The sequence below is a fragment of the Bufo gargarizans genome, chromosome 3 (assembly GCF_014858855.1).
Source record: "Bufo gargarizans isolate SCDJY-AF-19 chromosome 3, ASM1485885v1, whole genome shotgun sequence".
NCBI lineage: Eukaryota > Metazoa > Chordata > Amphibia > Anura > Bufonidae > Bufo > Bufo gargarizans.
In genome coordinates this window covers 170,965,131-170,989,396 of record NC_058082.1, presented here as the reverse complement: position 1 = coordinate 170,989,396, position 24,266 = coordinate 170,965,131, and the positions used below count along the sequence as shown (strand labels likewise).

At 40.5% G+C, this 24,266-nt stretch overlaps 1 protein-coding gene across 3 annotated transcripts in view; it reads right to left on the bottom strand.

Annotated features, from left to right (window-relative positions):
- Nucleotides 1–8,747: 8,747 nt before the first annotated feature.
- The window catches only part of SLAIN1 (SLAIN motif family member 1), a 75,369-nt gene continuing 59,850 nt past the window's right edge, over nucleotides 8,748–24,266 (bottom strand). For all 3 annotated transcript variants that reach the window (XM_044287954.1, XM_044287955.1, XM_044287956.1), the window contains one exon: nucleotides 8,748–8,823. In XM_044287954.1, coding sequence (XP_044143889.1) covers nucleotides 8,748–8,823 — 76 coding nt within the window. The remainder of the gene's footprint in view (nucleotides 8,824–24,266) is intronic.

Below are 24,266 nucleotides of genomic sequence, written 5' to 3'. Positions count from 1 at the left end.
TACTTCTGGATCTAAGGCCCAAATACGTAATGGATAGTCTATCTTGACTCATTGTTCTATCAGTAGGAGTAGAGGAAGCAAAGTGAACTTTTAATCGTAAAGAACGATAACATTTATGTAAGTCCTGCATTAAATCAAAATGATTTAGAGGTGCCATAGGGCAATAGGACAGTCCTTTGGAAAGAACCATTGTTTCAGCAGGTGACAAAGTTCTAGACGAAATGTTAATTACAAGATCCCTACCTGGGACCTGGTCTGCATAGGAGGTGCCTCCGGTTCGGTTGGAGTGTCGTCCCCTGCGTATCCTCTTTGCTTTCGCCGGGGGTGGTTGCCTCGCCGGTTGAAAAAACGTTGTGGTCTGCGATAAGTCGGTTTCTCGCTCCCAGAAGAAGAGGACGATTAATCCGCATAGGAATACTGCCCATAGGTATTTGGTTCTTGCCATTGCCACCTATACACCCGGTTCAACTGATAGTCCTCTGTGTCACGAATATATTTGGATCTTTTGGTCTGTTCAATGTATTTCCGATGATCTTCCAAAAAAATTTTCAGTTTTATTTTTGAGGTCGGTATGGTCCTGGGGAGAAATAGTTGCTGCAAGCTGAGTTTCAATCGCCGAAATCTTCTCCTTTGACTCAAGAATGGATCTCTGTAAAAAATCAATACTGAGGACAATTATGTCCATAGAGCATTTGTTCAATATTGTTTCAAATTTATCACAATAATCCTTATTGGTAGAGAAGAGATTGGGTCTTAAATGAACCCTCAGGCCATGTGGTATCAGTCCATTTTTATAATACTCAGCCAAAGTAGCACAATGAAGCTCAGAGCTGATTAATTTTTTTGATTCTCGTTCCAGGTCCCTGGATTTAACTTCACTATGTGAAATGTGTAAAAAATCACTTGAGGCTGTTACCTGAGAGACGATCCCGTCCGCAGTGGCATTATCATAAGAAAAAGTCGTAATAGACATAGAGACGGGTGCACAATTTCACAACACAACAAATTATTTTAGATTTGAAAGGCACACCGTCAAAATAAGGGATTACCAATCCCAAAGAAGAGGTGCTCAGTGAAGGGGCTGTTAGGCCACTAAACAACACTATATATATATATATATATCCACGGCACACTCAAGTATTTGCACTTAGTTGAATGTAATTTATTTGTTTAACAACACCAACTTTGTATTTCATATCATGGAGGCGGGGCCAACGTTTCGGTCCGCTCGGGACCTTGATCACGGCCTATAAACAGTACAAAAAGTATATTTGACATCAATGGGATGTTGAATCACAATCTTTTTACAAGATAAAGAAATATAGAAAAACAAAAAGAAAGACAAGTCTATGTTGTCATGAAAATAATCCCAGTTGATATTTTGCCACCATGAGACCAGCGTTCTATCAGATAACAAAATAAAACCGAGTTGGAGTCTGATCAGGCCTATGTCACCTATCCTAAAAGGTAACTATCACATATAGTTTATATGATCAAATGCCCTTGTGGCCAGGCCTACATCGGGGAAACTTCTCAATGTATTTGTGATAGGATTAGTAAGCACAAATCTGATATTAGATGTAAAAAAGCAGAACTTCCAATTCCTCACCACTTTTTACAGATGCAACATAGGGTCAGTCAGTTGCAGTTTCAAGTCATAGACCATGTCCCCATGCCGAGGCGGGGGGGCAATCGTAAGCTTTTATTGCAAAAAAGAGAGTCTTTCTGGATCTATGAGCTCAAAACGGTATCACCATATGGACTTAATCGGGAATTTGATCTACTAATATGATTAGGATATATGGATGTCTGTTTATAAAAATGGTCTCTTCTTTTCTAAATTTTGATCATTCTTGTATATCTAACGGTTTTTCCATTTTTTCTTTTTTATCTAGACGCGCTGATACATAGGTCTAGGTATGCTTTAATTTCTGTTGTTTTTTTCTTTGTATCGTAATATATACTAACTTTGGTTATATTTAATCTTGTAACTAATCAAGGTATCTAATACGATAAGTGATGACCGATACTATGAAACGTACACATACAACATGCAAGGATTCGTTTTGGAGAGAATGGATATACATGATTTACAAAGATTCAACTATAAAAGTGCCCCCAATATATGATGATCGATATTACTCAACGTGCATATTTCGCACTTAGAGAGTTGTCCTTTGCATGTTGTCCATATTAGCCAGGGGAGACTAAGATATACTGTCTGTGTTAAATATTGTACTCATGTTGTAAATTTGCGTCCATCTTGTTTATATATTACCTATGTGCTAAATATGTCCATGTCCACTGTGTTTATTGTAATAATTTAGCTCCTATGTGGCACTGACCTGCTCATAATTGATGAATAGGTGAGCGATCGCAGTAGACGTGAGCTTCAGCGCTCACGCATGCGCAGTTTGGCGGAGGGACGGCTTGCGTTCCAAGTCTAACTAGACGCGCAGCTATGACGTCAGACAAACACGTGGTAGACTCGCTATAACTGGCGCTCTGCGGCCAGTCTCCCCATACCACCAACGAGCACACACCGTCTCTGCCTCAATAGGTATATATATGCTATTTATGCTGGTTATCAAGTTATGTCTGGGTAGTATTTCTTGTCTCTCCCTGTCTATATGTACTTAGCCTTATGCTATATACTTCTATATTGGTGTGGCACTTATCGACTTACATGTAATATGGATCGCTTGCATGTATAATATGGGGTCTGTTGCATTGTATTCCTTCATATCTTGTTTTCCTTTTCCTTTTGTGGATATTGACTATATTTATGGATATCTGATCGCCTAGTTGTCATATCTGAAGTAGAGATGTAATTTTGTTCATAAATCCTTATATAGTCTTTTATGTGATAGTTACCTTTTAGGATAGGTGACATAGGCCTGATCAGACTCCAACTCGGTTTTGTTTTGTTATCTGATAGAACGCTGGTCTCATGGTGGCAAAATATCAACTGGGATTATTTTCATGACAACATAGACTTGTCTTTCTTTTTGTTTTTCTATCTTTCTTTATCTTGTAAAAAGATTGTGATTCAACATCCCATTGATGTCAAATATACTTTTTGTACTGTTTATAGGCCGTGATCAAGGTCCCGAGCGGACCGAAACATTGGCCCCGCCTCCATGATACGAAATACAAAGTTGGTGTTGTTAAACAAATAAATTACATTCAACTAAGTGCAAATACTTGAGTGTGCCGTGGATATATATATATAGTGTTGTTTAGCGGCCTAACAGCCCCTTCACTGAGCACCTCCTCTTTGGGATTGGTAATCCCTTATTTTGACGGTGTGCCTTTCAAATCTAAAATAATATTATCATATATGTTTCCCAACTGCCCTATATAGATATACTTCTGTGTAAATATATCTACAGGTCCATATAGATATATATATATATATTTGGACACTGGCACAAATTTTGTTTTTATTACCTGTTTACTAAAACATATTCAAGTTATAGTTATATAATGGGCATGGACATAAGGTCCAAACGTTTAGCTTTTATTTCAGGGTATACACATTAAAATTGGATGAAGGGTTTAGGAGTTTCAGCTCCTTTATGTGTGGCACCCTGTTTTTAAAGGGACCAAAAGTAATTGGAGAATTGACTCAAAGGCTGTTTCATGGGCAATATCTTCATTATTTCATTCTCAATTAAGCATATAAAAGGCCTGGAGTTGATTTGAGATGTGGTGCTTGCATTTTGAAGATTTTGCTGAGAAGTAAACATGCGGTCAAAGGAGCTCTCCATGCAGGTGAAATAAGCCAACCTTTATCTGCGAAAACAGAAAAAACCCATCCGAAAAATTGCTACACTATTAGGAGTGGCAAAAATCTAGTTTGGTACATCCTGAGAAAGAAAAAAAAAATTACTGGTGACCTCAACAATCCAAAAAGACCTGGACGGCCACGGAAGACAACAGTGGTGGATGATCGCAGAATATTTACCATGGTGAAGAGAAACCCCTTCACAAGAACCACAGCAAGTGAACAACACTCTCCAGGATATAGGCGTATCAATATCCAAATCTACCATAAAGAGAAGACTGCATGAAAGTAAATACAGAGGGTTCACTGCACGGTGCAAGCCACTCATAAGCCTCAAGAATAAGAAGGGTGGATTGGACAAATGCTAAAGATGCTAAAAAAAAATCTTAAAAAAACAGCTCACTTCTGGAAGAACATTCTTTGGACAGATAAAACCAAGATCAACCTCAACCAGAATGATGGAAAGAAAAAAGTATGGCGAAGGCATGGTACAGCTCATGACCCAAAGCACACCACATCAACTGTAAAACACGGCAGAGGTGATGGCTTGGGCATGCATGGCTGCCAGTGGTACTGGGTCCCTAGTGTTTATTGATGATGTGACACAGGACAGAAGCAGCCAGATGAATTCTGGGGTTTTCAGAGACATACTGTGTGCTGGAATCCAGTCAAATGCAGCTAAACTGATTGGTCGGCGTTTCATAATACAGATGGACAATGACCCAAAACATAAAGCCAAAGCAACCCAGGAGTTTATTAAAGCAAAGAAGTGGAATATTCTTGAATGGCCAAGTCAATCACCTGATCTAAACCCAATAGAGCATTTCACTTGTTAAAGACTAAACTTCAGACAGAAAGGCCCTCAAAGAAACAGCCACTGAAAACCGCTGCAGTAAAGGCCTGGCAGAGCATTAAAAAGGAGGAGACAACAGCTTAAACTGCATCTGAATTGTTTTGTTTAAAATCCATTGTGGTAATGTGCTGAACAAAAATTAGAAAAATGTTATCTCTGTCCAAATATATATGGACCTGACTGTATATATCTATATACACAGTATGTATAAAATGTATATATATTTTCTTTGAACACCATTGTATGAGGCTCCAGCTCCATTTTATTAAATTGGCTTCTGCACCTGTCTGTGATGCTCCTTGGAGGGGGGGGAATTCCTAGTAGGGAGCAGCAGCGGTCCAACTCTGGCGAGTCTTATCTAATGCTTGACTCTTTATTTCAATGGCTTGCACTATGGAGCACCATGTATTTTTCTATATTTTATTTAGTTGTTCAGACAGAATTGCAGAGTGCTCACAGCAGGAGGAGCTTTTCTCCTGAGCTCTTTGCTGCAGCAGCACATAAACAGTGCTTTGGAGTTCAATGGACACTTACCTGCTGCAGAAAGCAGAGACGCTCCTCCTGCAGTGACCACTGCCACCCACTGGCAATTCAGTAAGGCCTCTTGCACACAAACTTTGTGTGCCCGTATTGTAGCCCGCATAAGTCGGGTCCGCAATACACAAGCAACGGCCCGTGTGCACTCCGCATCATGGATGTGGACCCATTCACTTGAGATGCGGAACGGAAGCACGTTGTTCTATTTTTTTGCGGTGCAGACGGATCTCGGACCTATTCAAGTTGAATGGGTCTCAATCCATCCCAGCCGCCGCATGGATGTTGCCCGTGCATTGGGGACCGCAACGTTCGTGTGCAAGAGACCTAAGGAGGAGAGATCATCCGAGCAGACTGTAGCTAGCTTTGATACCTCATTAGTGTTGAGCGAATCAAAGTATCCGAAGTAGAATTCGATTCGGATTTCAGGGAAAATTTGATTTCACCGTGAAGCCAAATTTCCTTGTGCTTTGTGTTAACGAATCAATTTTTACAGAAATCACAGTAAAAAAAAATTCCATTTGTGCGTGAAGAGGCTGCCTCAGCCATCTGGATTGAGGATCCTACGCAGGGTGACATATGAAGTCATTGCACAGCGAGCGAGATTTCGCACAGAAACTTCAGTCGAGATGGCCATGGCAGCCTCTTCGCACTCAAATGGATAAGTTTATTTTTTAGTTTTAACTGATTAACCCCTGAAAGCAATCATTTTTTTTAAATCTTAGATGCCATGATCAGAATGCGGCATCTGTGGAATTCAATGATGGGGGGGGGGGGGCAGCACAATTACCGTTCCCCAGTCATTGCACCCGCTACTTACAAATGTATTTGTCCCGAAGATAATTTCTTAGCGAAATTCAGCAAAGCAGTCAAAACAAAATTTTTGTAAACTTCGCTCATCTCTATACCTCATGATCATATATATCAGTGGCATAATACTTGTGTATCCTTATGTAATATAGACAGGCAGCACTGTATACTGCTTCTAGGCTCTTGTCTGCATTATGTGAACTGGCACAGGCATCGAGTCTTAATTACCCAGCGCTGCTGTACCTCACCCTGCTTGTGTGAAGGAAAATGTAGGACAAGCAGTCCTGATAACCACAGCCAAACCTTTCTGCTACTGATGAGAGCGCCGATACAGTGTGAAGAAGGGTCCCTGCCGCTAGTTATAGTGCAAGTTACTGCACATGGTCAGTAATCCAACATTTCTCCGATACATGATGTTGGAGGAGTTATTATTATACTTTTGTGAGTCGAACCCGCTGAGAACGGCGGTTTTATCCGACACACTAATGACAAGGATCAGGTGAAATGAATCGCTATTTAAGGTATATGTGCAGCCATAGAGAGAACATGGGTCACAATCTGCATTTCTGAGGTACTGTTATCTTTATAAGCAAAAGAAGAGATAATAATGCAGGCTATGGAGTAAGCTCATTGTGACAGCCCTGATAAGGACGAGCAGAGATCAGTAGGAATACCTCTTTACCTTTATAGGTAAACAAATCTACTCCACGGAATGGAAACAAAAAAACTGAACAACGGATCCCTGAAAAACGCACCGCAAAATACTGAAAAAGCCATATGGTCGTGTGCAAGACGCCTAAGGCCTCTTTCACATGAGCGTGTCCGGATGCAATGCGGCAAACCCGCGCGAGTAGGTACCCAATTGCAGTCAGTTTTGACTGCGATTGCATTCAGTTGTTCAGTTTTTATCGCGCGGGTGCAATGTGTTTTGCACGCGCGTGATAAAAAAAAACTAACTGTGGTACCCAGACCCGAACTGGTTTGGGTTCAAGGTTGTGTAGATTGTATTATGTTCCCTTATAACATGGTTATAAGGGGAAATAATAGCATTCTGAATACAGAATGCATAGTACAATAGGGCTGGAGGGGTTAAAAAAAAATAAAAAATTATTTAACTCGCCTTAATCCACTTGTTCGCGCAGCCCGGCATCTCTTCTGTCTTCATCTGTGAGGAAAAAGACCTGTGGTGACATCACTACGCTCATCACATGGTCATTCACATGATCCATCACCATGGTGATGGATCATGTGATTAACGTAGTGATGTCATCAAAGGTACTTTTCCTCACAGATGAAGACAGAAGAGATGCCAGCTGCGCGAACAAGTGGATTAAGGACAGTTAAAGCATTCTATATTCAGAATGCTATTATTTTCCCTTATAACCATGTTATAAGGGAAAATAATAATGATCGGGTCCCCATCCCGATCGTCACCTAGCAACCATGCGTGAAAATCGCACCGCATCCACACTTGCTTGCGATTTTCACGCAACCCCATTAATTTCTATGGGGCCTGCATTACGTGAAAAACACACAAAGAGGAGCATGCTGCGATTTTCACGCAATGCACTAGTGATGCGTGAAAAATCACCGCTCATGTGCACAGCCCCATAAAAAATGAATGGGTCTGGATTCAGTGCGGGTGCAATGCGTTCACCTCACGCATTGCACCCGCGTGGAAATCTCGCCCGTGTGAAAGGGGCCTAAGGGTTAGAGGGGTTATGTCATGATTGATTAAAAAAAAAAAAAAAAAAAAGTGAAAATCAGATTATCTAATATAGTGCTATGAAGATTACATTGTTTAAAAGGAGATACAAATATTTCTGTAGCTTTTAATATAAGCTAAACGGTATTATTTAACTAAGCCTCAATCATGTGAACATACAAAAAAGACAAATGCTCAAAAATATTCTTTATTACTGAAACATTCCAAAACTGCAGTATACATTTGTCAGCTATGAAATCATACTGACTTATTAAAGCATTAGTGCAATTCAATTTTGTAAAACGTCTATCAAAATTTTTTATGTCTTATGTCCATTGAGACATTTGATTTCAGTATTTTGACGGTAAGTAAAACTGTTGTGTATCTACGAAAAGCCCACTCCCCGTTGCAGTAGTGCTGCAGAGTAATTCCGATATTAATCAGAAATTATTAAATAATAATAAATTAACATGAAACATAAAAAAGGAACAAGACATACAGCAGTAATGGTGGTTTGTAGAACATTACAGTGACTCTTCTTCTTGACCCTTGTGCTTTGCAACAAAAACACGTTATGCATGTTACTGATAAATCCCATACTATACAATGTGGTAAAAATGTATTTAACACTACTTTATGGCACAAAAGTGAAGCAGCGTCTTGAGAGGTGAGTAATCATTCGATGAGTTTTCCCCGCAGGCTGTGGTAACCAGTATTGCAGTGCTTACTTCGGTGTACAAAAACAGGCTAAGTGCATTAATAAGTTGAAAGATACAAAAAGTAAAAAAAATTAAAAAAAAAGTGGTGAATCATTATTTGCTGATGCATTCTGCATTCGTTCCACACATTATACATGTTGTTAATAAATACAGTTATTGTTGTGAAAAGTATATGAGTCCACAGCACATGTTAAAGGAGCCATGTAGTCTTTGATAGCACGCCCACAAAACACATATATGTTACAAATATTAAAATATCAAGAACAGTGTCGTAGGTATGTGTCTTCTTCCCAGCCAGCTGGGATACACATTACTCATAAGATCCGTAGTCGTAACAGCTTAGTAGCAGCCGTCTCTCCAATTTCCGTCTCGTAGAGTACTCAGTGATGAAAGTGTCTTCGGAGGCTGAATAAAACTGAAAAATAAGAATGGCAGATAAAAAGCAGTAGATGGAAGAAAAAAAACTAATAATACTGGTATATGAATTGGTAGAAATCTTTATAAAAAGGTTCCTAATATAAAACTGACATACCTGCCATTAATATTGCTATTTTGTATCACTTCCTATAACACACTGGGCAAGAATTATCAAACTGGTGTAAAGGCCACAGCAACTAATCAGATTCTACCTTTCATTTTTTAAAGTAGCTCTGAAAAATGAAAGGTGGAATTTGGTTGGCTGCTGTGGGCAACTAAGCAGATTTCCCTTTACACCAGTTTGATAAATCTACCCCGCTAGACTAATATGTCAAATTTATCACAGTGGCCGACGCTGGCTGATAAATCTAATACACCTTTAACCACTTATTTGTTGACTTAGTTTATACCAAAACATTACAACATTCTGGAACACGTTTTGGCACACAGCACCACATGAAAGTGTCTAAAACACTGTGTGTAGCACAGCATCTATGACATTTTTTTGAGCATATATTATGCCAGAATTGTGGCGTATTTTGTAAACTTCAGAGTCTGGATGGGTCACTGAGAAATGTCTGAAAACTGATGTCAGATTCCAAGCAATGGTGGTAATCGTATGTTCTCAGACAATATGCCAGTTTTGTTTACAGAAGACCTGCATACTATTCTGACATCTATTTTAGGCGACTTTCACACTAGCGTTCGGGGCTCCGCTTGTGAGTTCCGTTTGAAGAGGCTCACAAGTGGCCCCGAACGCATCCGTACTGCCCCAGTGCATTCTGAGTGGATGCGGATCCGCTTAGAATGCATCAGTCTGACACCGTTTGTCCACCGCTCCGCTCAGCAGGCGGACACCTGAACGCTGCTTGCAGCATTCGGGTGTCCGCCTGGCCGTGCGGAGGCAAACGGATCCGTCCAGACTTACAATGTAAGTCAATGGGGACGGATCCGTTTGAAGTTGACACAATATGGCTCAATTTCAAACTGATCCGTCCCCATTGACTTTCAATGTAAAGTCTGGACGGATCCGTCTGAGCAACTTTCACACTTAGAATTTTTTTCTAAACTATAATGCAGACGGATCCGTTCTGAACGGATCCCATCGTCTGCATTATAGGAGAGGATCCGTCTGTGCAGACACCAGACGGATCCGCTCTGAACGCAAGTGTGAAAGTAGCCTAACTGGTACAACAGATCTGTCCGGGGAGCTGACAACAGCACTTCTCAGCAGCTATAGTAGAATCCGATGAAAAAAATAATCACCTGGAGACTGGCATGGCTTGGACCGAGTTGGAGCTCCAAAACAAAGCACAAATGATAAGTCTAGCACTGTGATAGGGTTATTGTAGCCTGAAACATGTCAGAGTTAGGGCTCATGCCCACGAACGCAAGGGCTCTGTGCCTGTGCTGCTGACTGCAAATTGCAGTCCGCAATGCACGAGCACCAACCGTGGGGCAGCCGCATGCGGATCGCAGACACATTCACTTGGCGATCCGCACCACCAAAAAGTAGTGCATGCACTACAGTGCGGAGGCGCGGCCAGAAACACACCACGGAAGCACTCCGTAGTGCTTCTGTGGGGTTCCGATCCGCGCTTCCGCACCGCATCTCCAGATTTGCGGACCCTTTCAAGTGTCACACGGCTGGTGACCAGAGTATTGCGGAAACGCCGTATGCGGTCCGCAGCACAGGCACGGAGCCCTTACTTGTATTTTACCTCTGCTGTAATAAAGTTCCTGTTTTATGGAGCTATCACAGTGCTGAGCATATCTTTGCGCATTCATTTTGTGTTATATTAATATTTAAAGGGAATCTGTCAGCAGTTTATGGTGTCCTAACTAAGGGCGACAAAGTAGTGACAGATCCCCTTAGCAAAATGCTAAGTCACTTTCTGTAATTACGTGAGCGGTTTTGTTAAAATCTTTTATTAAACGGCTCCAACACATGCCAATGAGTCCTGAAAATTCATGGGATCCTGGCTTTCTCTGCCCCCTGCTGCCAATTCAAGTGGGAAAAAAACTGTCAATCAGTGGTGGGGGGTGGAGAAAGTCAGAAGCTCATGAATATCAGGACTCCTTGGCATTTCCTTGAGCTGTTAGAACCAAGCAGCATAAAACTGGTGACAGATTACCTTTAAATTAGCATTTGAGAAATGAAAACCTTTCAAAATAGTACAATGTCAAGACTCAAACAAACATTCTTGTTACTACCATACTGTAGTCTTGGAAGATTCCTGTGTGGCTAACCACCTTCATATCAAGAAAGGTAAGCTAGTGGTAATGCTTTCATAGGAATAAGACAAGCATATCAAAAGAGCCAGGATTCAAGAACATGTTGGACAGGTTCCTATTTCTGAGAAATATTTTTGCTGCGGCTCTTGTGGTTTTGGGTGTTCCTTCAGAAATCAATCTCTGATGGAAAAAGCAACTGTTTTTATTTTTTTATTCCAGTTGGTGTACTTACACGATAATTCTGGTCTTGATACTCGAGGGCTCATGCACACAAGCGGTACTGGCTCATGCCTGTATGGCAGACCGTAAACGGCATGTCCGCAATATATGGCCACTGGCCGTGTGTACTCCGTGCTGCTAATGTGGACCTATTGGCTTGAATTGGTCAGCAATCCGCAAGATACGACCGAAGATAGGACTTCACATATCTTTTGCAGAGCGGAGGCACAGATTGGAAGGCTTTCGGGCCCGTGCCTCCACACCGCAAAAAGACAGAACATGTTCTATCTTTGGCCATATTTTACAAATCGCAGACCCATTCAAGTCAGTGGGTCTGCAGACCGCTATTTGCAGTCCGCAGCACATGCACGGAGCCAGTACGTTCATGTGCACGAGCCCTAAGACTGTAGTCAAATAGATTTATTGCAGAATTTCTGTGACTGAAAATCAGTTCCTTCTAAATGGTGTTTTTTTTCTGCAGCAAACACATGGTTTTGTGCAAACTCCACCTAGTGGAATGCGAAATAGAAACTTTTGCAACAAATCTGTCCTTCACACTAAGGGTATGTTTACATAGCCACATTACTATGATGAATATTTAGGAGCGCAGTCCACATTAGAATTCCACTATTATGTGTTTTTTATTGCACCTTTCCATTTTAAGTGGTTTTTAGTGCAGATTATGACATGGATTGCAGTGTCCCATTTAAATTCTGAGAAAATTCAATGCATAATCTGCACCAAGAATGAACATATTGCTTTCTGAATGATAACAAGAGGCTCCACAATTATTTCATGGGAGAAACAAATTAACTAAAAAACACGTCAGACACGTCAGGAGAGGTGAGAGATTCTACCAGGCACCTAAACATTTGTTTGCTTTTTTACGAACTGCAATACATTTTTAAAATATACAACAAAAGAAAAACAAGTAGGTGGCACTCACCAAACAGCGGTTTTCTTTATTCCAAAACATCATAAAACATCACTGATGCAGGCATGCGGCAGACAAACATAGCACAGGCAAGTGACTCGTGGCGACGGTAGCTTCGCGCCTCAGAGCTTCCTCAGCGTGGCCTCATGCCTGCATCGGTGATGTTTTATGACAATTTGGAATAAAGAAAACCACTTTTTGGTGGGTGCCACCTGTTTGGTTTTCTTTAGTTGTATATTTAAAAAAGCTTGGAGGCAGAGCACCGTCTTGAATGGTGAGAAAGACCTAATCTTGGAGGCTTGTTTAAAGAGTGGAATTTAGGCACTGCCACCTAGTCTGCACCCTTGGAATATTTTTAATGTAATACATTTTTGACTAAAGCTTCTTAAAATTGCCAAAGTTTCAATACAACTACAACTAACAGCATGAAAATGAGCAGTAACTGGGGCGGACACACTAAAGTACATGTGCATCCTCTTGTGCAGGGGTCTGCAGGTAAGGGGAGCAATTCCTACCTTAATTATATAGTGGTTCCTAATGTCTACTAGATCATACGTAAGGAGCTAGGCTTCTTTCTATACAAGTTTCTGGTCAATTTGTACAGTGGTGAAGGGTTTTCAGAATTTTTATGTAGGTGGTGTCTAAGGCTACTTTCACACTTGCGGCAGAGTGATCCGGCAAGCAGTTGCGTCGCCGGAACTGCCTGCCGGATCCGGCAAAACGCATGCCAACTGATGGCATTTGTAAGACTGATCAGGATCCTGATCAGTCTTAACCTCTTCAGGGCACAGGGCGTACAGGTACGCCCTTATGTCCTGGTACTTAAGGACACAGGGCGTACCTGTATGCCCTGTGTATTTCTGAACACCGCTGCCCAGCGGCCGGTGATCAGAAGCAGAAGCCTGCTCAAATCATTGAGCAGGCACTTCGGCTAAATGCGCAGGGGGTCCCGTGACCCCCCCCCCCCCATGGCAGAGATCGCCGCAAACCGCAGGTCAATTCAGACCTGCGGTTTGCGGCTTTTACCTATTGCGGTGGTGCCATCGGGTCCCCATGCGGCTGTAGGGGGGACCCGATGGCATGGCAGGCAGTGCGATGCCCAAGGAAGGCATTGCGCTGCCTTCCGTTGACGAGCCTGAGATCCAGCCCCTGACGAGCCCCATAGTATTACTCATACAGCCAATGCATTCCAATACAGAAGTATTGGAATGCATTGTAAAGGATTAGACCCCCAAAAGTTCAAGTCCCAAAGTGGGACAAATAATAAAGTGAAAAAAAAAAGTTTTTTCCCCCAAAAAAATTAAAAGTTTCAAGTAAAAACAAAAACGTCATTTTCCCCAAATAAAGTTAAAAACAAAAGGTAAAAAATTGGTAAAAAATAGGGGGGGGGAGTATACATATTCGGTATCGCCGCGTCCGTATTGACCGGCTCTATAAACATATCATATGACCTAACCCCTCAGATGAACACCGTAAAAAATAAAAACTGTGCTAAATAAACCATTTTTTTTGTCACCTTACATCACAAAAAGTACAACAGCAAGCGATCAAAAAGGCGTTTGCCCACCAAAATAGTACCAATCTAACCATCACCTCATCCCGCAAAAAATGAGCCCCTACCTGAGACAATCGCCCCCAAAAAAAAAAAAAAAAGGCTCAGAATATGGAGACACTAAATTTTTTTTTTTTTAAAAAGCTGTTATTATGTAAAACTTACATAAATAATAGGAAAAAAGTATACATATTATGTATCGCCGCGTCCGTATCGACCGGCTCTATAAAAATATCACATGACCTAACCCCTCAGATGAACATCGTAAAATATTTAAAATTAAAAACTGTGCTAAATAAACCATTTTTTGTCACCTTACATCACAAAAAGTGTAATAGCAAGACGATCAAAAAGTTACACGCACCCCAAAATAGTGCCAATAAAACAGTCATCTCATCCTGCAAAAATCATACCCTACCCAAGGCAATATCCCAAAAACTGAAAAAATTATGGCTCTCAGAATATGGAAACACTAAAACATGATTTTCTTTGCTTCAAAAATGAAATCATTGTGTAAAACTTAAATTAAAAAAAAGTATACATATTAGGTAATCGCCGTGTCTGGGACAACCTGGTCTATAAAAATACCACATGATCTAACCTGTCAGATGAATTTTGTAAATAAAATATTTTCTTGTTACCTTGCCTCACAAAAAGTGAAATATAGAGCAACCAAAAATCATATGTACCCTAAACTAGTACCAACAAAACTTCCACCCTATCCCGTAGTTTCTAAAATGGGGTCACTTTTTGGGATTTTCTACTCTAGGGGTGCATCAGGGGGGCTTCAAATGGGACATGGTGTAAAAAAAAAAGTCCAGCAAAACCTGCCTTCCAAAAACCGTATGGCATTCCTTTCTTTCTGCGCCCTGCCGTGTGCCCGTACAGCGGTTTATGGGGTGTTTCTGTAAACTACAAAATCAGGGCCATAAATATTAAGTTTGGTTTGGCTATTAACCCTTGCTTTGTAACTGGAAAAAAAATTATTAAAATGGAAAATCTGCCAAAAAAGTGAAATTTTGAAATTGTATCTCTATTTTTCATTAATTCTTGTGGAACACCTAAAGGGTTAACAAAGTTTGTAAAATCAGTTTTGAATACCTTGAGAGGTGTAGTTTATAGAATGGGGTCATTTTTGGGTGGTTTCTTTTATGTAAGCCTCGCAAAGTGACTTCAGACCTGAACTGGTCCCTAAAAATTGGGTTTTTGAAAACTTCTGAAAAATATAAAGATTTGCTTCTAAACTTCTAAGCCTTGTAACATCCCCCCAAAAAATATAATTCCCAAAATTATCCAAACATGAGGTAGACATATGGGGAATGTAAAGTAATAACTATTTTTGGAGGTATTACTATGAATTATAGAAATAAAGAAATTGAAACTTTGAAATTTTTCAAATAATTTTGTGAAAATTTGGTTTTTCTTTTATAATTTTTTTTTTTTTAAACTTCATTTTACCAGTGTCATAAAGTACAATATGTGACGAAAAAACTCTCTCAGAATGGCCTGGATAAGTCAAAGCGTTTTAAAGTTATCAGCACTTAAAGTGACACTGGTCAGATTTGCAAAAAATGGCCTAGTCCTTAAGGTGAAATATGGCTGTGTCCTTAAGGAGTTAAAAATGCCTGCTCAGTCAGAAAAATGCATTGAAATGCCGGATCCGTCTTTCCGGTGTCATCAGGCAAAACGGATATGGCATTTATTTTTTTCATCTTTTTTCGGTCTGCGCATGCACAGACTGGAAGGATGGATCCAGCATTCCGGTATTTTGAATGCCTTTCAGGCAAGTCTTCAGTTTTTTTGGGCCGGAGATAAAACTGTAGCATGCTGCAGTTTTATCTTTTGCCTCATCAGTCAAAATGACTGAACTTAAGACATCCTGAACAGATTACTCTCCATTCACAATGCATGGGCACAGCCTGCCGGAAAAGCTTACAGCGAGTGTTAAAGTAGCCCAAGTTCCTTCAGAGATGATAATAGATGATGTGGGAACCTCAGCTATGATCCCTGAGGGAATTCAAACTCCATTTATGGTCACTAGTGGCAAGTTTTCACTCATAACGGTCTCTCTTAAAAGAGTAAACCTGCTTCGGCGTTTCAACCCCTATTCAGATGATCTTTTGTATCAAAATAGTTTCTTTATTCATAAAAAATTGTGTATGCATATAGAACAATGCATTTCGGGGATTTTAAACCCCCTTCATCAGGTTGATGAGGGTCTAAAATCCCCGAAACGCATTGTTTTATATGCATACACAATTTTTTATGAAAGACGGTCTGAATAGGGGTTGAAGCGCTGAAGCACGTTTACTTCTTTACTGGAACCATCTTTCTGACGGGAGTGGACATCCCTCCTGGAAGTTTCTTATCCTGCGGCAGCATACACCTAAAGGACAGTCTTCTATACAACAAGCCTACATTACACTTGTGCCTATACAAGCACAACCACATAAGGTGAGCCTCCAAGTGTACATTATTTTATTGCCACTTAAATTGAACGTACTACCCTATTGTGCGCTTTGAGCCATAGGCACGTCCATCTCTTTGAAGCTCTCTCTTAAAAGAGGTTGTCCAATGGGATCAAAAAAATAATAATAAAAAGTAGCATTACTCCCCTCATTGCCGCCATTGCAATTCTAACTGGGCCCTTGCTGGTCTCTGTTTACTGGTGGCAGCTCAATACAAAGGAAACTGCAGGAGATGCCTGTGTCAAGCCAGGGACAAGGAAGTAGAGGACCCAGTAAGAATATAAAAATTTTGCAGTATATCTCCTGAGAAAAAGATGCTTCCTTCTCTTATCAGACTCATCTCCCCTCCTCTTCACCAAATTCTCACTTGGCTGCCTGCTCACTAAAGGATCAGATTACATATAATCATGTACACTTGAAAAGACAGTTACACTTTAAAGATCTGTAATAGAGATGAGTGAAACGTCTTGAAATTAGTTTTGTGCCCACTTTGTTGAATTTTTCAAAAAAATATGATTCATGTCCGAATCAATTCTACATGAATCAAAAGTTGCTAAAATTTGCCCGATTTTGTATATGACACACTGAGGTCTCCTAGGACCTTGTTTTGTAACTTTTCATTATTCTTAAAAAAAATAAAAAAATTTTTGCTCTTTCTCACCGCCTTCCCCCTTTTAAGCTCTTGAACACAATGACTGCAACAGCAAATAATGTCACAGTCACACTGACATATAGCTATGGGTAAACGCAAGGGTTGACGGTGTTAAAAACACGCGCTGTTGCATATGTTATGATTTTTCATATTAGAAAACTTCCAAAAATTGTCCTTTATCATGGGCAGATAGCGTTCTATTGTAAAAAAAAAAAAAATGTAGCTTGCTGGGACCAAGCATCCAAAAATGATGCCTTATTCACACATCAGTGTTTTGATCTGTGATTTCCAAAACCAGAATTGGAGACCACACAGAGATAAGGTATAACGGAATGATCAACACCTATTCTTTGTTTAGAGCCGCACTTAGTTTTGGCTCAAAATTACTAATAAAAATCACTGACTGTGTGAATAAGGCACTAATGGGACAGATCCCTGCCCCTGTTTATAAAGACACATATTAATGTCATGAGAAGCAGTGGCCAAAAATTATGCCTTAAAGGGGTTCTGCACTTTGTTTTAACTGATGATCTATCCTCTGGATAAATCATCAGCTTCTGGTCCGACCCACTGATGTCACGACTAGTATCAACTAGCGTGGGCGGGGCTAAGCTCTGTTCACTTGAATGGAGCGTAGCCCAGCCCACGCTAGTTGATACTAGTCGTGACATCAGTGGGCCAGCGGTAAACAGAGAGAAGGCCGCGCCGCTGCCTTCTCAAACAGATGATCGGCGGGGGTCCCGGGTGTCGGACCCCCGCCGATCAGAAGCTGATGATCTATCCAGAGGATAGATAATCAGTTAAAACAAAGTGCAGAACCCCTTTAACTGGGCAGAACACCTGCCTGTATTTATACATGCACAAGGGTAAGCTGCGGCGCCGGCGGCGGCAGCGGCCGCCTTTCAATATGAAGCAGGATGTTAAGCAGGCCGACAGTGGCAGCAGCAGCACCAGCCATATCGTAAGGAACATGATGGCAGGCTGGCAGACAGACAGTGGCATGATGGGGCACCGTCAGCAAGGGCGGGTCTATTCATCAGCCTTAGCCGGAGGTGTGTGATAATCCTCACTGATCCATGCCTCGTTCATTTTGACAAAAGTGATCTTTTGTACACTGGGTAAGGACAACTTTGTTCGTTTGGATGACATGATAAAAAAAAGGAGACAAATAAAAATAATTTCAGAACTTTTTCCACCTTTAATGTGACCTATAAACTGTACCAGTCAATTGAAAAACAAACTGAAATATTTTAGGTGGAGAGAGGAAAACTAAAAAAACTAAAATAATGTGGTTGGATAAGTGTTCACACCCTCTTATAACTGGGGATGTAGCTGTGTTCAGAATTAAGCAATCACATTCAAAATCATGGTAAATAGGAGTCAGCATACACCTGCCATCATTTAAAGTGCCCCTGATTAACCCCAAATAAAGTTCAGCTGCTCTAGTTGGTCTTTCCTGAAATTTCTTAGTTGCATCCCACAGCAAAAGCCCTGGTCCAAAGAGAGCTTCCAAAGCATCACAGGGATCTCATTGTTAAAAGGTATCAGTCAGGAGAAGGGTACAAAAGAATTTCTAAGGCATTAGATTTACCATGGAACACAGTGAAGAGCCATAATTTTTTCAGTTTTTGGGCAATCACCTTGGGTAGGGTATGATTTTTGCGGGATGAGATGACTGTTTTATTGGCACTATTTTGGGGTGCATATGACTTTTTGATCGCTTGCTATTACACTTTTTGTGATGTAAGGTGACAAAAAATGGTTTATTTAGCACAGTTTTTATTTATTCTTTACGGTGTTTATCTGAGGGGTTAGATCATGTAATATTTTTATAGAGCCGGTCGATACGAACGCAGCAATACCAAATATGTATATTTTTTTTATTTATGTAAGTTTTACACAATAACAGCTTTTTTAAAACAAAAAAAAAAAGATGTTTTAGGGACTCCATATTCTGAGCCATAGTTTTTTAATTTTTTGGGCGATTGTCTCAGGTAGGGGCTCATTTTTTGCGGGATGAGGTGATAGTTAGATTGGTACTATTTTGGTGGGCAAACGCCTTTTTGATCGCTTGCGGTTGTACTTTTTGTGATGTAAGGTGAAAAAAAAAAATGGTTTATTTAGCACAGTTTTTATTTTTTACGGTGTTCATCTGAGGGGTTAGGTCATATTATATGTTTATAGAGCGGGTCGATACGGACGCGGTGATACCCATTATGTATACTTTTTTTTCCCCCCTAAACTTTACAAATTTTTTTTTTTTACTTTATTTGGGGAAAATGAAGTTTTTGTTTATTTTTACTTGAAACTTTTAATTTTGGGGGGGGGGGGGGGAAACATAATTTTTTAAACTTTTTTTTAAACTTCATTTTCTGTCCCACTTTGGGACTTGAACTTTTGGGGGTCTAATCCTTTACAATGCATTCCAATACTTCTGTATTGGAATGCATTGGCTGTATGAGTAATACTGTGTGTATTACTCATACACACCTCTCGTCCCCGGAAGGCAGCGCAATGCCTTCCTTAGGCATCACGCTGCCTTCCATGCCATCGGGTCCCCCCTACAGCCGCCTGGGGACCCGATGGCACTGCCACACGCCACTGCAAACCGCAGGTCTGAATTGACCTGCAGTTTGCGGCGATTGCCGACACTGGGGGTCACGGGACCCCCCTGCGCATTTAGCCAAGGTGCCTGCTCAATGATTTGAGCAGGCACCGGGTTCCGATCACTGCCCGCTGGTGATCGGAAATACACATGACGTACAGGTAGGTCATGGGTCCTTAAGGACTCGGGGAAACATGCCGTACCGGTACGTCATAAGTCCTTAAGGGGTTAAGGGTGTGCTCACTTATACAACCATATTTTATTTTTATATTTTTTCTTCCCTCTACCTAAAAGATTTCAGTTTCTTTTTCAATTGAGTTGTACAGTTTATAGGTCACATTAAAAAGGTGGAAAAAGTTCTGAAATTATTTATCTTTGTCTAATTTTTTTGCATCAGAAATCTGCCATTTAACAGGGGTGTGTAGACTTTTTTATATCCACTGTATATGCATAACTACATGTATATGCACTGTAATGCATCTTAGAAGAAAAAAAATGCACGATTGCTCAGTGGAATGCTATTGGGGTGCTGATGACAATAAAACCTATAAAATAATGTGTTTTTTGTAGCTGTCTGTTCATATACAGGAAAAAAAAAAGGTTTCTTATGCAGGGGGTTTTATAATGCAGAACTAGCTGTCAGCCAGCAACTGTATTAAAAACACAAATGGGTGACCAGTCCCTCACTCCCTCAAAAGGTTTCCCTGATCAAATGCCCTAAAAGATACCCAATTATATCTCCCTGTTCTCTCTCTATCTCACTACATTAGTTGGTTGTGTCTGTTATAGCTTTTTGCCAGACACTGTCAAAATACATCCTTCCAGATCAGACGCTGAATACAGAATGGTGTCCTATGATGTTCTCAGCAAAGAACCTTCCTCAATTCCGTCCCCGATTGGCTGATCAGGGTGTCTGCCAGGCTGACTACCAATAAGGGCAAGCCCTACCTTACCACTTCCTCCTCCCAGTGTCGTGTGATTCTCAGTCTCTCGCTCATGGTTTTTCCTGTCAATATTCAGTGTTACGCAATTCCTTCAAAACCAATCAAAAATCTTTGAACGATTCGTTTTTGTTAAATTCGTAATAAATACAGTTTATTTAGCATTGATTTGCTCTAATCTGTAAAATGAGAAACTATCTATTGGAAGAGTTTGTGATGCAGAAAGACATAATAGGCTTTTAATGGTTATTTATATAATTAACCCAATAAGAGGCCTTTAAACGGTACAAACTGTGCATTCTGCAGCATGAATCACGGTAAGGGATGATGAAATATAATTTCAGTTGTCTGATATGTATCCCTTGTGGTCAGTGGAGATATTCTAGATAAGGTTCACACCATATTTTGTATCCTGCTGAAAAGGACTTTTTTTCTCTTTTCAAGATTTGTAAAAGAGGTACACTTAACCCCTTCCCACACAGCAGCATAATATAACATAGCCAAGTGTAGTGATGGTGTAGGCTTGGGAGCCAGGAACGCACCAATGTATTATACACCTGATTACTGATCCCGGCAGCTTAACCCCTCAGATGCCGTGGCATCTGAATAGTTAGAGGGATGGAGTGAGCCTATCAGTACGCCAATAGTCCAGCGCCTAATAAGTCAGCACATTTCCTTCAGTAATAGGCACTTAAAGCTCAGTTGTAATACAGATTGAAATAGGAATTCATTTTTACTTAAGGCGATTTCTCTGTATAACAAATCATTATCCTAGAAATGTTAATGTATACTGTATTTTATGGGCGAGGGTGTTAACTATTATTTGATGTGTGGATTTTATATTGTTGTATAAATGTGTTCTGGTCTTTTGTACACAAAATGCAATTTCCTGTGTGGACTAACAGTCATAGCATATCAAGTAGTTGTCATGGCAGCCGGTGGCCTTCTAAAGGCCCCCTGGCCTGCCATATTCCGGCCTCTATTACACCCTGCCTCTAGTAGGATATAACCTAGTGTCTGCAAAAATTCTTATACAATGTAATACAAAATGAAACAAAAAATACAACTTATCCTGCATAAAATAAGTCTTTATACCGTTATAATGACATAAAAATAAGTTAAGGGTTTCCAAATTTGCAGAAAAAAAAAAAATTACTCCTTAAAGGGGTTGTCTCACTTCAGTAAGTAGCATTTATCATGTAGAGTAGGTTAATACAAGCTACTTACTAATGTATTGTGATTGTCCATATTGCCTCCTTTGCTGGCTGGATTCATTTTTCCATCACATTATACACTGCTCGTTTTCAAGGTTACAGACCACCCTGCAATCCATCAGTGGTGGTCGTGCTTGCACACTATAGGAAAAAGTGTCAGCCTCTCTGGTGGCAGGGACCATGGGAGCACACATAGCCTAGTGCTTTTTCCTATATTGTGCCAGCACAACCACAACTTATGGTTTGCAGAGTGTTCTGTAACCATGGAAACGAGTAGTGTATAATGTGATGGAAAAATTAATCCAACCAGCAAAGGAGGCAATATGGATAATAACAATACATTAGTAAGTGGCTTGTATTAACTTTCTCTACAGTATAAATGCAACTTACTGAAGTGAGAAAAACCCTTTAACCCTTTCATGACCAAGGGTCATTGATGCCCCAATGTCCAGGTCAAAATTTACAAATCTGACATGCGTCACTTTATGTGGTAATAGCTTTGGAACACTTTTACTTATCCACGCCATTCTGAGATTGTTTTCTCGTGACACATTGTACTTCATGATAGTCATATATTTGAGTCAATATATTTCACCTTTATTTATGAAAAAATCCCAAATTTACCAAAAATTAGGAAAAATTCACAATTTTCCAAATTTCCATTTCTCTGCGTCTAAAACAGAAAGTCATACCTAATAAAATATTTATTACTTAACATTCCCCATATGTCTATTTTATGTTGGCATCATTTTGGAAATGTCATTTTATTTTTTTAGGACCTTAGAAGGCTTAGAAGTTTAGAAGCAATTCTTACAATTTTTAAGAAAATTTCCAAAACCCACTTTTTAAGGACCAGTTCAGGTCTGAAGTCACTTTGTGGGGCCTACATAGTGGAAACCCCCATAAATGACCCCATTATAGAAACTACACCCCTCAAGTTACTCAAAACTGATTTTTACAAACTTTGTTAACCCTTTAGGCGTTCCACAAGAATTAAAGGAAAATGGAGATGAAATTTTAAAATTTCACTTTTTTGGCAGATTTTCCATTTTATATATTTTTTTTCTTTAACACATTGAGGGTTAACAGCCAAACAAAACTCAATATTTATTACCCTGATTCCGCGGTTTACAGAAACACCCCACATGTGGTCGTAAACTGCTGTACGGGCACACGGCAGGGCGCAGAAGGAAAGGAATGCCATACGGTTTTTGGAAGGCAGATTGTGCTGGATTGGTTTTCTGAACGCCATATGTTTTTTATTTTTTTGCCGATCGTCTTGTGCAGGGGCTCGTTTTTTGCAGAAAGTGTTGAGGTTTTTATTGGTATCATTTTTGGGTACATAGGATTTTTTGATCATTCATTATTACACTTTATGGGGCAAGGTGACCCAAAAATTGGCTGTTTTGGAACAGTTTTCATTTATTTATTTTCACAGCGTTCATCTGAGGAGTTAGGTCATGTGATAGTTTTATAGAGAAGATCGTTACGGACGTGGCAATACCTAATATGTATACTTTTTCTTATTTATTTAAGTTTTACACAATAATAGCATTTCTGAAACCAAAAAAATGATGTTTTAGTGTCTCTATAGTCTGAGAGCCATAGCTTTTTTATTTTCTGGGCGATTGTCTTAAATAGGGTATCATTTTTTGCGGGACGAAGTGATGGTTTGATTGATACTATTTTAGGGGTCATAAGCCTTTTTGATCGCTTGCTGTTGCACTTTTTGTGATGTAAGGTGACAAAAATAGCTTTTTTGGCACTGTTTTTTTTAAATTTATTTTTATGGTGTTTATCGGACGGGGTCCATCACGTGATATATTTATAGAGACGGTCGTTACGGACGCGGTGACACCTAATATGTGTATTTTATTTTATTTTTTCATTTTTTATAGGAAAAGGCAATGTCTTTTTTTTTTTATTTACATTTTTATTTATTTATTGATTTATTTTTACTTTTATTATTTTCACTTTTTTTTATCAGTTCCCTCTTGGACCTTGAAGATCCAGTGGGGCTGATAGTTGTACTATACTTTGCAATGCTCTTGCATTGCAAAGTATAATACTTCCAGACTGCCTGTAGGTGGCAGCACTGGACGCCTTTGCCATGGCAACCGGACGCTTTTGCAAAGCGTCCGGTTGCCATGGCAACCATCGGGCGCTGCAATCACAGCGCTGCAGCCCCGATGGTGGAGAGGGGGAGCCCCCTCCCTCTGTTAACCCGATGGATGCCGCAACCGCAGCATCTATGGGGTTACAGGAGAGTGTCAGCATAGAGCTGACACTCTCTGCTGATGGCGGCGGCTCAGGAATGGAGCCGCCGCCATCGCACACAGAATGGGGAATCGGGGGCAGCGCTGGGGGGGGGGGGATGCCGGCGGCCAGAAAATGAATGCAGGGGGCGGACCGCATCAGGGCAGGAAGGAGATCAGCGCAGCTGCGCAGGAGGCACAGATCTCCGTGGCACAGGTCAGCGGGGCACAGATGGGGGGACCACAGAGGGGCACACCAAAGGCTTGGAGGATCGGGGGGCACGAGGACACCTTACCGATTTCAGGCTCTGATCTGCAGAGCGCAGATCAGAGCCTGAAACCGGCATTTTAATGCTGCCGCGATCC